We start from the raw sequence: 17,044 nt of genomic DNA on the forward strand, positions 1-17,044 counted from the left end.
CTGATGGGGAGATAACACAGAGAGGAGGGAGGAGAGGAGGAAGACCTTTGATCTATGCAGTTGGGTTGGCTGTGTGGAAGAAGTGTCATAAAGGTACTCCCAGTTCTTTTATGTACAGACAGATATAAAGGAGTACATTCTTGGCATCTCAACAGTCTGAAGTGACTTGTTGGAACACAGTATGACATAAGATAATATGGTGGAATGTCTATCAGGAATTTGACACCTGTCTAGTCCATTCACATCAATGTAGATGAAAGTTACTTTAAACTATTGAGATGCATCCTAAATGTAAATGAGCGAATCTGGGGTCACTTCCTCTTCTGACCTTTAGCTCCAATGCTCCAGCCTGGGCCTCATGCAAAGCCTGAGTTATTTTGTATTCAACCTTTATTTAACTAGGCGAGTCAGTTAAGAACAAATTCTTATTTACAATGACGGCCTCCCCCGGCAAAAACCTAACCCGGACGACGCAGTGCCAATTGTGCACTGCCCTATGGGATTCCCAATCACGTCCGGTTGTGATACAGCCTGGAATCGAACCAGGGTCTGTAGTGATGAACACACACACACACACACCCTAAAGCTGAGCTCATTCAGACAACCTAAATACACACCTTCACATCCAAAACCATTGACTCCATTCTTCCCAAACACACCCCGAACCTCCAACCACCCATCAACCCCAGCTTCTCTGCTAGCACATCTCATACAGAAGGGTCACACTGTTACGGTGTCGTGACACACACACGTTCTCTTAGGATAGTGGTTCCCAACCTTTTGTTACTGTACACCAACTGAATTTGCTCTGCCCGGAGCACCCCTGAAGTACCCCTCATGTGCATTTTACCAAGAAGTCAATGGTCGATTGAGTCTTCTCAAGTACACCCTGTGGATAGGCCAAGTACCCCCAGGGGTCCTAGTACTGTCTTAGGATGCAACTGTTGTGGAATGAGAGTCCTCCGTGCTCTCCTTCCACAACCGACTCTACAAAGGCTTGGTGCCCAAAGACTAAATTCCTGTTCCTGTCGGTGTGAATGTTTCTCTCTCTCTCTGCCCAGGCAGCAGAATCAGCACATAAAATAAATACGGAGTGGTGTAGTGTTACGCTTGGAAACCGTAGAGCAGGTCACGGACAATGGGGATTTGAGGAAGTGCGCAACAGCACGCGTACAAGAAAAGCAATTCCAATGCTAATGGGGTAGCAGGGTTTGTTTGAAATGAAATCTGCTGTTTTGGAACATCATAATAATGCCTCAAACCTAACCCGTCTTCTTCCAGGAAATGAGGATTCCCTTGAACCGGCCAGCATCGAAACCCAAACATTCCTCCTTGTCCAGCATAATATGATACGTAATAAGAGTGGTAAACTATACAGGCCTCTCCCTAAACACACACACGTTATCATCCTTACCTGCCTCGCTCTGCAGGCATCTGAGACTTGGCCTGGAATTCAATCAAACCCGCTATGCAGTAGCAATGTTTATGCTGTGTCTGTTCACAAAAGATTGCGCTTGCACAGTCCTTATTCTTAAATCTTGAAGCATCTACTTGTGACGGGAGTTTGAAAAGTAGTAATAGTACTAGTTGTTTTCATGTTATTAAAAACCATTGTGTTATTTTATTTGACTAGGGGGGACTGCTTAAATACAGCAATGCCACAAACAGCTGCCATTTAATGGACAGGAACGTCTGAGGTCATCATGGGTTTCCAGTGGAGACAATGGTATAAGCCAGAGTCATGTCATGCTACTGTGGAATCAGAAACACTACTAAACTACTGTTCTGTTTGGCTGGATGTTCCACCATTACTACCAGAGGTCTCTATCTGCACCAACCACAAACCCCCAATACAACAGAACTACTGTTCAGAATAGAAAACGGCTGGCACGCTCCAATGGGATTCAATGAAGATTCAAGGTCTCTGGCATGCAAGCTGAGGTTGTGTCAACTCAAAAAGAATACAATAGTTTTATTACATATGGGATCAAACACTGTTAAGATGAGAAATGATGTGTTCATTGACAATAAAACAAATTAATATGATGAAAAAATTACTTTAATAAAACAATGCATTCGGCATGTACATTCAGTATAAAACTTGATTTTGAAGTATGTCATATGGAATCACAAAAAGCAACATACACTACATGATCAAAAGTATGTGGACACCTGCTTGTCGAACATCTCATTCCAAAATCATGGGAATTAATATGGAGTTATGGAGTTGGTCCTCCCTTTGCTGCTAGAACAGCCTCCAGTTTTCTGGTAAGGCTTTCCACTCGATGTTGGAACATTGCTGCAGGGACTTGCTTCCATTCAGCCACAAGAGCATTAGTGAGGTCAGGCACTGATTTGGGCAATTAGGTCTGGCTCGCAGTCAGCGTTCCAATTCATCCCAAAGGTGTTTGATGTGGTTGAGGTCAGGGTTCTGTGCAGGTCAGTCAAGTTCTTCCACGCCGATCTCAACAAACCATTTCTGTATGGACCTCGCTTTGTGCACAGGGGCATTGTCATGGTGAAACAGGAAAGGGCCTTCCCCAAACTGTTGCCACAAAGTTGGAAGCACACAATTGTCTAGAATGTCATTGTATGCTGTAGTATTAAGATTTCCCTTCATTGGAACTAAGGAGCCTGAACCATGAAAAACAGCCCCAGACCATTATTCCTCCTCCACCAAACTTTACAGTTGGCACTATGCATTGGGGCAGGTAGCGTTCTCCTGGCAACCCCCAAACCAAATTCGTCCGTTGGACTGCAAGATGGTGACGCGTGATTCATCACTCCAGAGAACGCGTTTCCACTGCTCCAGAGTCCAATGACGGCGAGCTTTACACCACTCCAGCCGACGCTTGGCATTGCGCATGGTGATCTTGTGTGTGGCTGCTCGACCATGGAAACTCATTTCATGAAGCTCCCAAAGAACATGCAACGCACTTCAGCACTCGGCGGTCCCGTTCTGGGAGCTTGTGTGGCCTACCACTTTGTGGCTGAGCAGTTGTTGCGCCTAGATCTTTCCACTTCACAATAACATCACTTACAGTTGAACAGGGCAGCTCTAACAGGGCAGAAATTTGACAAACTGAATTGTTGAACGTCACTGAGCTCTTCAGTAAGGCCATTCTACTGCCAATGTTTCTCTATGGAGATTGCATGGCTGTGTGCTAGATTTGATACACCTGCCAGCAATGGGTGTGGCTGAAATAGCAGAATCCACTCATTTAAATGGGTGTCCACATACTTTTGTATATATAGTGTATGTATGGATAGTACGCACATTAAACATCCACAAAAAGTTATGCAAAATTATACATTTCCAACGGTGAATGTGAAAAAAAATCTGACAGTGAATAAATATGTACAAATCCATAGTGGTTAAAAACAGTGTGGGTGTGGCCAACATAACTGGCACAACTGATTGGTGCACCCATGGCATGACAGATGTGTGATGCCTGGTAACTGTGGCGATGATTCTCACATCTGATAGACAGTTTTATTCTTGATGTCTGGATAATGGGCGTGGCCAAGGGAAGAACAGTCCATGGTTACCTATATTGGGTGAGGGGAGGGGTTTAGGACAGGAGAGAAAAGGGAGGGTTGTTTAAGCACATGTCATGTTTCATGAACTTCACATCTCTCAACAGTCTATTTTATTACCCTAAGAGGATAGAGAAGATTCACTACCTGCCTGGGACTACAGATGGAAAATCTGGCACATTTACAGAAATATTGATTGATGTGCATTGTCCCTGTCAAATCAATGTAGTAAATGAAATGACTGAGTTGGGTTTGGGTGGTGTAATTTGAGTGACTCCGACGCCTCCTATGTTCACCCAGATAGATCACAGCATCGTCCCAGGTGGGAGCAGCAGACTATTTGAATGGCCCCTCTCATCACAGGGTATGTATAGATGCTTTCCATAAACACATCCAGTGTCTCTGACAGCATGATGGATGGACGAGACATCAAAGGCTTCCACCGCCAGGCCTCGATCACAGTCACGTTACAGGACATTTACCTCCTGCTGTGACAGGCATCCAGGTCCTCCTGTAACACAGAAGCTCTCTTCTGGAGGAAGTTCACCTGCAGCCAACAAAGAGTAAGGGGTCAACACACACAGTGGGGGTCAGGGGTCAATGCACAGTAGGGGATCAGTAAGAGGGTATAGGAGTAGAGTGATAGAGAAGGGGTTGAGATAGAAAAGGTTAGGGGGAAAATGGTTAAGGCAATAGGGGGCAAGCGTTGGAGAGTAGGGGGGAGTAGGGGTTGAAGGGAGTAATTCATAGGGGAGTAGGGGGCTAGGGAGTAATTCATATGGGAGTAGGGGGCTAGGGAATAAGGCGACTGAGTGAGATTATAGGTGAGAGGTTAGGATTTTGATACAGTAGTGAAACCATGAGAATCCAAGACATGGGGTCAGTAAAGCTAGTCCACTACTACTTCAGGGGGACAGTGAAAGAGTTCACTTCCAAAGGGTTAGACGAGGCAGTATCAGGCCTTAACTTCATACAGTGAAAGAGTTCACTTCCAAAGGGTTAGACGAGGCAGTATCAGGCCTTAACTTCATACAGTGAAAGAGTTCACTTCCAAAGGGTTAGACGAGGCAGTATCAGGCCTTAATTAACTACATACAGTGCCTATAGAAAGTCTACACCCCCTTCAACTTTTTCACATTTTCTTTGTCAGTGCCTCAGTTTCATGCATTTAAAAAATATATCTACACACCATACTCCACACTTAAAGATATTATTTTATAGTGAAAAAAAGGATATATTAAAAATACAAAACTTAAATATCATAATTGGGCATGTCTCCACCCCCCTGAGTTAATACTTGGTGGAAGCACCTTTGGCAGCAATTACAGCAGAGTCTGTTGGGATAGGTCTCAACCAACTTTGCACATCTAGATTTGGCAATATTTGACCATTCTTCTTTATAAAACTGTTCAAGCTCTGTCAAGCTCCTTTGGGAGCATTGATGGACAGCAATCTTCAAGTTGTGTCACCATTTTTAATGAAATTTAGGTGGGGGCTCTGACTGGGCCACTCAAGGACATTTACCTTTTTATACCTTAATCACCCCACTATAGCTTTGGCTGTGTGCTTCAGGTTGTTGTCATGCTGAAAAGGGGAACTTCCATCCCAGTTTCAGCTTTCTTGCAGAGGGTAGCAGGTTTTCAAGGACTTTTCTGTACATTGCTCCATTCATTGCCCCTTCTATCTTGATAAGTGAGAAAAGTGAGGATCTCTCTGTACTTTGCTCTGTTCATCTTTCCCTTGATCCTGACTAGTCTCCCAGAACCTGCCGCTGAAAAACATCCCCATAACATGATGCTACCACCACCATGCTTCACAGTAGGGACGGTGTTCTTTGGGTAATGGGTTTGCAGGTATGATGGGTATTGGGTTTGAGCCAAAAGTAACGCTTGCATTTAGGTCAAAAAGTCTGGGTCTTGGTGGTGCCATACACCTTCTACTGTACTTCTTAATAATCGTCTTGACCGTGCTCCAAGGGATATTCAGGCCTTAGAATTTTTTTATACCCAGAACCTACAGGGACTGCTGAATTGATCCTGAAATCATGTGAATCACTACAATTTAACACAGGTGGAGGCCAATTAACTTGGTGTGTGTGATTTTGAAGGTGACTGGTTACACCTGAGCTAATTTAGGATTGCTATTAGAAAGCGGTGGAGACTTCTACAACCAAGATATTTCAGTTTTATTTTGTATCGATTTTCAATTTTTTTCACTTGGAAGTTGTGGGGTAGGATGTGTAGATCAATGGAGAAAAACAACTATTTGAATGCATTTTACTCCAGGCTATAAGGCAACAAAAGGTGAAAAGTTTGAAGGGGGCTGTAGACTTTCTATAGGCACTGTACATACTACTGTGTTTCACAACAAATAAAAATCCTTCTCTTTAGATCAACTGAAACAAAAAGGTTATAATATTCATTGATGTGTAACTACTGTACTGGAACTCAATGGTACATTCCATTCTCTTGGATGGAAACCTCAGGAACAGATTTAGCGTTTCATTTGGAGAGGCGGCGCTGCTGCTTTCAGAGTAACAGCACCAGTATGCAGAAACGGAACTGCGGTCGGATGCCATGGAGTCACTCGTTCTTTCAGTAAAATAATGCGTCGTAATGTGAAAAACCCAAGACATCCTCAATGAAAAGGGAGGCCGTTCTGGTCGTGAATTACACCGTATAAACATATCCGATGGTAGAGGTTTGTGGCGGCAGGACTGGAAAGAGATCCAGCCGGAGCTATCCAAAGCAGCCAGGCGTTGGGGCCAGTTTGAGTTTAGAAATGCGGGCCCCCTCCAAATGTTGTTGTTGTGGTTGGTTAGTGGAGCCCCCCTCTCCCTCAGCCCGCTCCACCACAGCCCGACACAGAAAGGCCTATTGTTTACATTCGAAATTTCCCTCCCTCCCGCCGCCCACCACAGTTTTCTTGTCGAACAAGGCCCAGTTAAACTAATAGGAGACTGTCCGCGGCGGCTGGGCGGCAGTATTAATGTGTAATTGATAATAATAATTGTGTGTGATCTGATGGAGCCTAGAGAAAGAGAGGGAGCTTCAAAGTGGACCGGTCCAAAGCCATGTCTATGGGCTCTGGTGTCTGGTCTACACCACCATATCATATCCCCTCGTCACAGCCAAGGAATCAAACAAACAATGCTGACACTCACACTGAGACTATGTGTGGGTTCAGTCTGGGATGGTTTCTATCAATATGTAGAGAGAGGGAGGAAAGCAGAAAAGAAAATGGCAGCAAAGGAAAACTGTTCATAGTTGGTATCTGAAGAAACACTGAAAAGGAAAGCAGGTCTATAAGGTGAGGTATGGAGTGTATTGCCCAGTTACAGGGACCTTTGTTTGTATTACTCCATATAGGGGTCAACAACTCTAGGTCACTAACACATGAATCAACTAACCAAGATCTTGATAGTTAGTTGATATGTGGATTAGTTGAATTTGGTGAGTTAGCTATAGGCTGTGTGTGTCCTGTGTATAGTGCCCCATGCAGGACTTGTTCCTACCTGAGACTTGAGAGAGGAGATGGTGTCCTCCAGCTCCTGTCGCAGCTCAGCTGGCATCAGCCCTTTCATTTTCATCGCACACTCCTGAAGCACCACCGTCACCTGCAGGGAGAGGAAGAGAAGGAAGAAAAGGAAGACAGAGAGGATGTGGTTCAATAAACATATCGGAAGTGGCTCTGGACAAGAGCTTCTATTAATTGTTCAAAGAGTAATTATACACACATCGCCCCCTATTGGCTAATAAAAAGATCACGGTCACCATAGACCACATGTGGCCAACTCAGCTTAACCCTTAGGGTATGCAGTAGCTTACCCTAAGGGTTAACACACATCATTCAAATGAACTAATCACCATATTAATGTTAGAGACCATCATTATCTGAATCAGGTGTCTTAATAAATCTGGGCTTGAGCCGACATTTACTTCCCTCCAGGACCAGAATTGACCACGCTTGACTTTTAGAACCAGGCCCAGCTGGGTTTGAAAGAACAGACAGAACACATCAAACACACCAGCCCTCCCTATGTCGGGCACAGAGAGGGCTGTCTGGAGCTAAATTACACTGGAGAAAACCATAGTCTGATTACAAAGTTTAAAACATTTGGTTAGCCATTCCTCCATGCCCACAAACACACACAGTGCATGTACTGAACGTTCAGTAGGCAGACATGCTGTAATGACAAACTGAGAGGTTTGGTATGGAGTTGGTGCTTGTGGAATCTACAGGAGTTATTCCTGACCATGTGACCTGACCAGGAAGAACTCTGGCCTGTAATAGCCTAAAACTAGGGCCTGGTCGTAACGTGACTACATTCTCTGTGGGTAGAAGAGGACTGGCCACCCCTCAGAGCCTGGTTCTTCTCTAGGTTTCTTCCTAGGTTCCTACCTTTCTAGGGAGTTTTTCCTAGCCACTGTGCTTCTACATCTGCATTGACTGCTGTTTGGGGCTTTAGGCTGGGTTTCTGTATAAGCACTTGGTGACATCTGCTAATGTAAAAGGGACGTTATAAAGACATTTGATCGATTGATAACTAGGGAGAGCCCCAAACTATTCCTACCATGAAGTTTTTAGCATGCCATAGTCCAGTTATTTCCTCTTTATTTTTCTTTAGATATTCAGTTTGAGAGAGCGAGAGAGAGAGCAAGAGAGAGAGAGGTCTAGTAGTAGAAAATTGGTTTTCCAAAAATAATTTTCCTGTTGTGGATTTAACTGATTGATCTGGTTTTCTGTAATTAATCTTTCAGGGGCACAATGAAAGGGATTGGGACGCACTTCAAAGGGGGAGAGTATAAATGATCCCAACACAGAACAGCTCTTTTTGTCTCAGCACAGTGTGCAGTAGATTAGGCCTTTGCCACTTAGCCCAAAATGTTCTCCCTCCCACCTCATTTAAAAGTGTCGGGCCAATAACATCATCAGGAGAGAAAGTCCATCAATGTACTTTTTTTCCCTCCTTTCCGCCGTGAGAAAGGGAGCCATGGATAATTTGAGAATGAACATTTTCAAACGTATAAAAAAAAAAAATGTTTTACAGGCTGTAATTTGGGGTGCCAACAAGTTAAAAAAATATGTGTAGAACCCCTGAGAGGGAGGCAGTCATAACAAGATGGCGCCCAGACAAAACACTCAAGACCAAAAAACACCAAACAACGGTCAAATGATCACTGTCCTCATAAGCCACATCCAATGTAAAAGTATTGGGATTCTTTGCAAGCTTTCCATTCAAGTTCCTTGGCTGCATTCTTAATGCATGTACAGTACGTACAGTGCTGTATTTAAGTTACCACAGCAGTAAGGGATATACACACTTCAATCTAAATGACTAGCGCCCTCCTGACAACTCCCTCTCCGTTTTCCGTCCCATAGATCAGATTCAGGGTAACTAGTATTCACCGGGCTACACTGCAGGGTGGACTGGAGCCTCTACTCACAGGCTTGAGACTAATCAAAGTAGACAGGCCATGAATGTTTCATTTAATAACTATGAGTACTAGAGAGGGAGCAGAAAGAGAGCGAGAGGATGAGAGAGAGGACAAGAGAAAGAGAGAGGACGAGAGAAAGAGAGAGGACGAGAGAGAGAGGACGAGAGAGAGAGGACGAGAGAGAGGACGAGCGTGGACGAGAGAGAGAGAGGACGAGAGAGAGAGGACGAGAGAGAGGACGAGCGTGGACGAGAGAGAGAGAGCGAGGACGAGAGAGGACGAGAGAAAGAGAGAGGACGAGCAAGAGAGAGGACGAGAGCGAGAGAGGACGAGAGAGAGAGAGCGATGACGAGAGAGAGAGAGCGAGGACGAGAGAGAGAGAGCGAGGACGAGAGAGAGAGAGCGAGGACGAGAGAGGACGAGAGAGAGAGGACGAGAGAGGACGAGAGAGAGAGGACGAGAGAGAGAGGACGAGAGAGAGCGAGGACGAGAGAGAGAGAGCGAGGACGAGAGAGAGCGAGGACGAGAGAGAGAGAGGACGAGAGAGAGAGGGAGAGGACGAGAGAGAGAGGGAGAGGACGAGAGAGAGAGGGAGAGGACGAGAGAGAGAGAGAGAGGCGAGAGAGAGGGAGAGGACGAGAGAGAAAGAGGACAAGAGAGAGAGAGGACAAGAGAGATGATGAGAAAGAGAGGTAGAGGTAAAACAAAAAATAGAGATAAAGAAAGCAAGAAAGGAAGAGGGGATGAGCGAAAAAGATCTCCTAGGGGGTAAGATATTACTCCTTCACTTTTCTTGTCTGACAGCAAGAGGGTATACTGTATAATAGACATGTCTACCTGGCCGCCAGCCTAATGACGTTTCAGACAGCTGTATTAGATCATCGTTAGCCTAGGCGTTGTACTGTAGGACAGACACAAATAGCTCTAGATCACATTATTGAGGATCTGCTCTGTAGCTGGAATGCTATGTAATGCGATGTAATGGCTGCAGGTGGACTTAGCCGAATAGCGCCCGTTAGCGGAACACTGCAGTGCTTAATTGTGTTGTCCCCTGCTAGGTAAGACGTGAGCTGAATGTACTGCCTGTTTGAAAAGAGAGTACTCTAATACAAGTCTGATTCATGTAAAAAAAATAATATATATAATTATATAATAATTATATATATATATATATATATATATATATATATATATATATACACACACACACACACTTTTCATAATACAGTTTCCTACTATGCTAAGCTGATCAAGGGGTCGAAAATGTAGATATTGCCAGATGTATGTTCACTGTCCCGAGGAACATGCCGTGGAAGCTTTACTGCTGGCAAAAGTGTCCATAAGTAGAGGTAATTAAACTGTTCTGTGTTCTTTTTCTCTCTTCATCTCTGCCTGTCTTGTGGTACATGGAAGCTGTCTCACATGCATTAATTTAAAAACCCTTAAGATGTCAGCTGCTAATTTTCAGATTTACACCACATAAACCATTTTCACTGGACTATCTGTTGCTTCCAAGTTATGATTTCCATGGGGGTTAGCCTTGCAATAACCAAGTAGTGAGACACATAGCCCTCTATATTTAAATGTTTCAGGTACACTCCAATAGGTGTCTGCGTCACATACAGTATCTTCTATTGACATTATCTTCTATTGTTTGTCCCCATGTGTCTGTTTTCAGCATAAAGTACTCTGTAGCCACTTAGTGTGGACACCAGGTGAGACCACACACACACAATAACAGTCTCTCTTCTTCACTTCATCCCTCTCCCCCTTCTCCCTAAATCCTCTAGGTTATATCAGCTGTTTTGGTGAACCCCTCCCGCATCTGAACTGGCTGACACAGAGGGCACAGCATGATCATATGCAAGAGGTCACTTGGTCGGGAAAACAGGAAGTATTATTAAAGAGATGCTTACATTGAAATACAGACAGAGATGTAGTAGTCCCAGAGTTAATGATCCAAGGTCAGTTTTGCATTTCACCTCCTGATGATTATGATGACTGACCGTGTTAGAATAAAAAAAACAAGGCTTAATCATGCTCTCTCTCTCCATCTGTCTCTCGTCTGCAGGTATGTTTTGATGTGAGAAAGGAAGCCAGTCCCGTCATCGTCAATTCTCCTAATTATAATGCATGTATTATGTATTTATAACACCTGGGTAATGAACTTCTTTCAATAAAGCATTTCACATTCTCCACTGGTTGAAATTTAGCAACTCATTGAAATACTATCCTGTGTCCTCAGATTAATGCAGATGAAGGGAGTTAGATATGCATAGTTTTTTCTTCTGTATATATGAATTACAAATAAATCATGTTTCTAGTCTATTGCATAGTTAAATGTGTAATCATTGATGTCCCAGGAGCAGAAGTGGTAAACACTGTTGAAGTGTATAATTGTAACACATACATGCAGACACGGCATCATTCAAATAATGGAGTATGATATGACTGAAAAAGAATGTCTCAGAGATTCATACCTTTATTTCCCAAGAAAGAGGACATGATCAGTGAATATATTCAAATGTACAGGCTACAATGTGGGAATCTCATGCGTGGTAATAACTACAGTACATGTATTCAGGACTTGCATCCTTGCCACAAAGTTATTATATTATACTTTATCCATAGGCTTCATTAATGCCATTCAGACTTGAAGTTGATACAACAACTATGATAGCTGAGGTTCATAGATTGGTTTGAATATTAGTTCAGAACCTAACGTTTTAGGGTCCATACACAGATCGGCTACATACTGTAGCTAGCTACACATCCATAGGCATTCAGTTATTTTTATCCTCCACTACACAATAAGCAAATACATAAATAAACTCTTTTCCAGGACTCTGTCTTTCTAAGATAATTCGTAAAAATCGAAATAACTTCACAGATCTTCATTGTAAAGGGTTTAAACACTGTTTCCCATGCTTGTTCAATGAACCATAAACAATTAATGAACATGCACCTGTGGAATGGTCATTAAGACATTAACAGCTTACAGGCGGTAGGCAATTAAGGTCAGTTATGAACACTTAGGACACTAAAGAGGCCTTTCTACTGACACTTAAAAACACCAAAAGAAAGATGCCCATGGTCCCTGCTCATTTGCATGAACGTGTCTTTGGCATGCTGCAGGTAGGCATGAGGATTGCAGATGTGGCCTGGGCAATAAATTGCAATGTCCGTACTGAGAGACGCCGCAGACAGCGCTACAGGTAGACAGGATGGACAGCTGATCGTCCTCGCAGTGGCAGACCACGTGTAACAACACCTGCATAGAATCGGTACATCCGAACATCACACCTGCGGGACAGGTACAGGATGGCAACAACAACTGCCCGAGTTACACCAGGAACGCACAATCCCCCCATCAGTGCTCAGACTGTCCGCAATAGGCTGAGAGAGGCTGGACTGAGGGCTTGTAGGCCTGTTGTAAGGCAGGTCCTCACCAGACATCACCGGAAACAACGTTGCCTAACCCACCGTTGCTGGACCAGACATGACTGGCAAAAAGTGCTCTTCAATGACGAGTTGCGGTTTTGTCTCACCAGGGGTGATGGTCGGATTTGCGTTTATCGTCGAAGGAATGAGCGTTACACCGAGGCCTGTACTCTGGAGCGGGATCGATTTGGAGGTGGAGGGGACGTCATGGTCTGGGGCAGTGTGTCACTTGATCATCGGACTGAGCTTGTTGTCATTGCAGGCAATCTCAACGCTATGCGTTACAGGGAAGACATCCTCCTCCCTCATGTGGTACCCTTCCTGCAGGCTCATCCTGACATGACCCTCCAGCATGACAATGCCACCAGCCATACTGCTCGTTCTGTGTGTGAATCACTGCAAGCCAGGAATGTCAGTGTTCTGCCATGGCCAGCAAAGAGCCCGGATCTCAATCCCATTGAGCACGTCTGGGACCTGTTAGATCGGATGGTGAGGGCTAGGGCCAATCCCCCCAGAAATGTCTGGGAACTTGCAGGTGCCTTGGTGGAAGAGTGGGGTAACAAGAACTGGCAAATCTGGTGCAGTCCATGAGGAGGAGATGCACTGCAGTACTTAATGCAGCTGGTGGCCACACCAGATACTGACTCTTACTTTTGACATTATTCCATTATTCCATTTATGTTAGTCACATGTCTGTGGAACTTGTTCAGTTTATTTCTCAGTTGTTGAATCTTATATTCATACAAATATTTACACATGTTAAGTTTGCTGAAAATAAACACAGAAACAGGACGTTTCTTTTTTCTGAGTTTAGTTAGCTAGCTATGTTACTTCAGCTGCATTGCAAGGCAAGCTTACTCAATTTGCAGTAAATGCTTTAGCTAGCTAGATTCTTCATATCCACTGTTTCACAAGACGAAAGCCTGGTTTGCTGGTTTTCTCAGAAGTCCCTAAAACATTAACCAACATTAATTACAAATTAATTCTCCTGTCATAACACTAGCTAGCTAGCTGGCCAATGTTAGCTAGTCAGATGACTTGCTAAATAGCGATTTTCGTAAATGAACTTCATGACAAAAATATGCACAAACGTTTGTCTCTACATTAACTAACATATTCCTCTCAATTGTACATGTTTTGCTTGACTCGTTATGACGTTATAACTACTTACATTTGGTTCCACTGTAATGTTTTGTCAGCCATCTTTGTTGAAGAAATCCCCAGGGATGGGTGGCTCGCGTCAAATTCGTCATTGGAACCACTCGATATGATTGGTCATATGAAAACCTTGCGACCCAAATGCATAATGAATGCTCTAACTCCCCTTTGTGGTGGTCTGGAGCAATGACGCCGTGACGCTGGTACCTCTAAGTCCCGCGGTGTAAGCTCACAACTTTTAAAGGAGGAACCACTGTAGGCCTGAGGATGGGTAGATATATACACAGCTCATATACACTGATCTATAAACAACTGGGGAGTGCCTTGGAAACAAAGCTTTAGTGATTATAAGGCTAATGCATGTCTCACCAAGGCGTTGGTTGTCCTGGTTTACTGGGCAATGTGCGGGGGTGGAGAGGCAGAGCAGCCATTTCTATGGCAGCACCTTTGTTGTGGCTAATACACGCTAGCTATGGTAACCCAGACGTAGATGCTACACTACAGTAGGTCAGACAAAGGACCTAGTGAACTATTTTTCCACTTGTGGAATGTCATTCAACACATATGGATGGAATAGAAGTCAATGACATCAGTCAGAACCAGGTCAATTCCATTTCAACTGCAAAACTTGGTGGCAGCGGTGGGATCTGGGATGGTAAGCAGTCTGGGGCTCAGGGTGGTGAGAGCAGGTGACCGATAGTGAATTGAAATTCACTGAATCTCCCGAGTTGACTGAAGGATCACATCGAACACTCCAGCTGAATATGGAAGCCTTTTTCTGAGAGACAACACTCTTTCTTTCAGTTCTGTTTCTCACAGGCTGTTTAATAACTCATTTATTATATCGCTTCATCTCTCTCTTTCTGAATCCCTCTCTGTACAGTAAAGGCCTGTTTTGTCTTTAGACAGGTGGATGGAGGGATGTGAGGAGAGGAGGCTTTTAAAGAGGCTCCTCGCCGATCACACAGATGTAAGGAACCTTTGAAGACAGTGGCTGATCAAACCTAGGCGCCAGGTTTTGGCCATTGACAGACTCAGGATGTAAAACAGTGCAACTGTTCTCCAAAGCATCCATCAGAGAGAGAGAGTGAGAGGAACAATCTGACTTTCCACACAGAGACATCGGTTTCATCTCCACCCTCTTTTAAAAGGAAAATAGGAGTTTTTTGTTGTTCCTGATGAAGCGTTAGATTCCATTTTGAAGCTCCTGAGAGAAGCAGAAGTCTTTTAACTTGTTCTCCTCCTTTCCTCTTAAAATGACAACATTTCATCTATATATAGTCTTTAGATTGTGCTGGTGGTTTTGACTTTCCCCCAGCGCTTGATACTGTCTGTCACACACCAAGGTTTTTGACAGCTGCCAGACGAAAGAAACACGGTGTTGACACTTTGAACATTCAAATGAAGTTTGCCACGTAGCTTGAGTTATGCTAATGACGATGGGGGGGGTGGTGGGTGGTGCTCGCTGTTGGAAGATTCTAGAGTGACAAAAACCTTGTCAGATACAAGGGGGTACATCAAAAACCACGCTGCTCACAAAGTTTGCGCCTCCACATCTCTCAGTTGCACTCTGAGAGTTCGTTGAGAATCGCTTTGAATTCAAAAACGCTTCGCTGCCTTGAAAAAAATAAAGAGCTTCACAGAGAAGTGACTAAAAAGAGGAAGAGCGATAAGAAAAGGGAACAGATCTGTGTGAAGTGCTACAATCCAGGATGGGTTAGTTACTAGTGCAGTGAACTGCACAACACCAGCGGCTGATTGATCTGTAAATAACCAGTGTACTTTTGATTGTCTTCAGATAGACTGAACCTCACCGAGGCAGCCGAGCCGCCATTTTACAGCGGGGAGTCAGAGGGCTCTGGAAGAGGCAGGCAGGAAACATCTGTGTGAAGTCTTGGGCAGAGAAGCTGTTTTAGCGTGTGAGATCAGATTACAAAGACATGTCTTGGCAGATAAACTTGGGCAATATCACTGTAAGGAGGCAGAGAGAGTTAGTGAGCTAGTAGGCCTCAGGTTTTATTAGCACAGACACACACACACAGACATGCGAAAAACACACACACGAACACACATGGAACACACCAGCCTCTGAGAGCCTCTCTCTCTCTTCTCGTAAGGAGGTATAGAGAACAGAGTCTCACTATCACTACACTGAGAGGGCCCATCTCCAGTCAGACACAGACCACCAGGTAAACACAATCTCAGTGAAGCCGATAGGAATGAATTCACTTTAGACATAGTTATAGGCCAGTCTCCCTGACTCAGATTGAGTTTGGTCCTAGACTAAACTCATGTTCAATGGAGAATCGTACACGCCTAACACACCTTTGACGATTTGCATAATGAAAGTCTGTACAACCTTGGAAAAAGTTCACCTTGCAGAAGTTTAGGTTAAGAACCTGTCCTTTTAACTAAGTCGGGTGAGAGGAAAAAGCCTCTAGGACTGGGTCAACCCACCGGCTGGTGGCCCTACTACCCTAGCACCACTGACCCATTCTGGGGAGATTTATGTCCGTCCGACATGGAGCGGTTCCAGCAAAGTGTGTGTAAGGGTCACTGGGCGGCTCCCCAGGACCAAGAGTTGTCTCCATTGGTACATAAGAGCCTGGAGGTACACAGGCCCAGCCAGAGACAGAGAGACCACCAGCCAGCCTGCTACGTGGTGATTACTGCCTTTCTTCTCCATGTGTGTCAAGGTCAAAGCAGACCTGTGATTACAGAGCTCACAGGGGCCATGGCTCTGGGGCTGGTGTGTGTCTGTGTGTGTGCGGTGGTTCAGGATTCCCTCTGAACATTCCTGCCCCACAGTGCTGGCTTTTGAAGCCGGATCTCGAGGAATTTGGAAAATCTCTGCCTCTGAACTAGGGGTTGGGAAGAATAGAGGGGCGAGAGAGGAAGAGGAGAGAGGAGAAAAAAGTCCTGTTTCTGTTCTATGGGGGGTGTGAACTGGAGCAGGGGGTGAAACTGAAGGTTGAGGAAGGGGGTTGAGGTAGAGGGGTGAAGTAGAGGATTTAAGTAGAGTGGGTGAGGTACATGGGTGAGGCTGAGGGGTGAGGTAGAGGGTTGGGGTGATGCAGAGGGTTGGGAGTGAGGCTAATGGTTGGGGGTGAGACTGACGAGTGAAGTTGTTGAGGGGTAAGTCTGAGGGGTGAAGTTGAAGGTTGGGGGGGGAGTTGAGGGTTGAGGGGTGAGTCTGAGGGTATGAGGGGGTGAAGTTGAGGGGTGAGTCTGAGGGATGAGGGGGTGAAGTTGAGGGTTGAAGGTGAGAAGAGGGAATCTGTTACCTGCTCCTGGTTCTCTAACTCTTTGTTCAGCAGTTTCTTCTCGGAGGAGTGCAGCTGCCTCTGGAGATTCTCCACCTTCTCCTGCAGAACCTAGAGAGACAGAAAAGGGAGAGCGCATTTGAACAAGGGATAATAGGAAAGAGAGAGAGTGATTGGAGAACAAAGTTTAAAAAAAGAGAGAAAGAA

At 44.6% G+C, this 17,044-nt stretch overlaps 1 protein-coding gene across 2 annotated transcripts in view; it reads right to left on the minus strand.

Moving 5' to 3' along the window:
- Nucleotides 1-3,098: 3,098 nt before the first annotated feature.
- The window catches only part of cep112 (centrosomal protein 112), a 192,122-nt gene continuing 178,176 nt past the window's right edge, over nt 3,099-17,044 (minus strand). Inside the window, exons 23-26 of one of the 2 annotated variants that reach the window (XM_045720004.1) lie at nt 16,859-16,948; nt 7,052-7,153; nt 4,020-4,084; nt 3,099-3,549 (exon numbers count right to left, since the gene is read on the minus strand). In XM_045720004.1, the coding sequence (XP_045575960.1) occupies nt 3,546-3,549; nt 4,020-4,084; nt 7,052-7,153; nt 16,859-16,948 (261 nt within the window). In that variant the 3' untranslated portion in view covers nt 3,099-3,545. The remainder of the gene's footprint in view (nt 3,550-4,019; nt 4,085-7,051; nt 7,154-16,858; nt 16,949-17,044) is intronic. The other variant, XM_045720003.1, reaches the window with a different exon arrangement.

The sequence above is a fragment of the Salmo salar genome, chromosome ssa06 (assembly GCF_905237065.1).
Source record: "Salmo salar chromosome ssa06, Ssal_v3.1, whole genome shotgun sequence".
Taxonomy (NCBI): domain Eukaryota; kingdom Metazoa; phylum Chordata; class Actinopteri; order Salmoniformes; family Salmonidae; genus Salmo; species Salmo salar.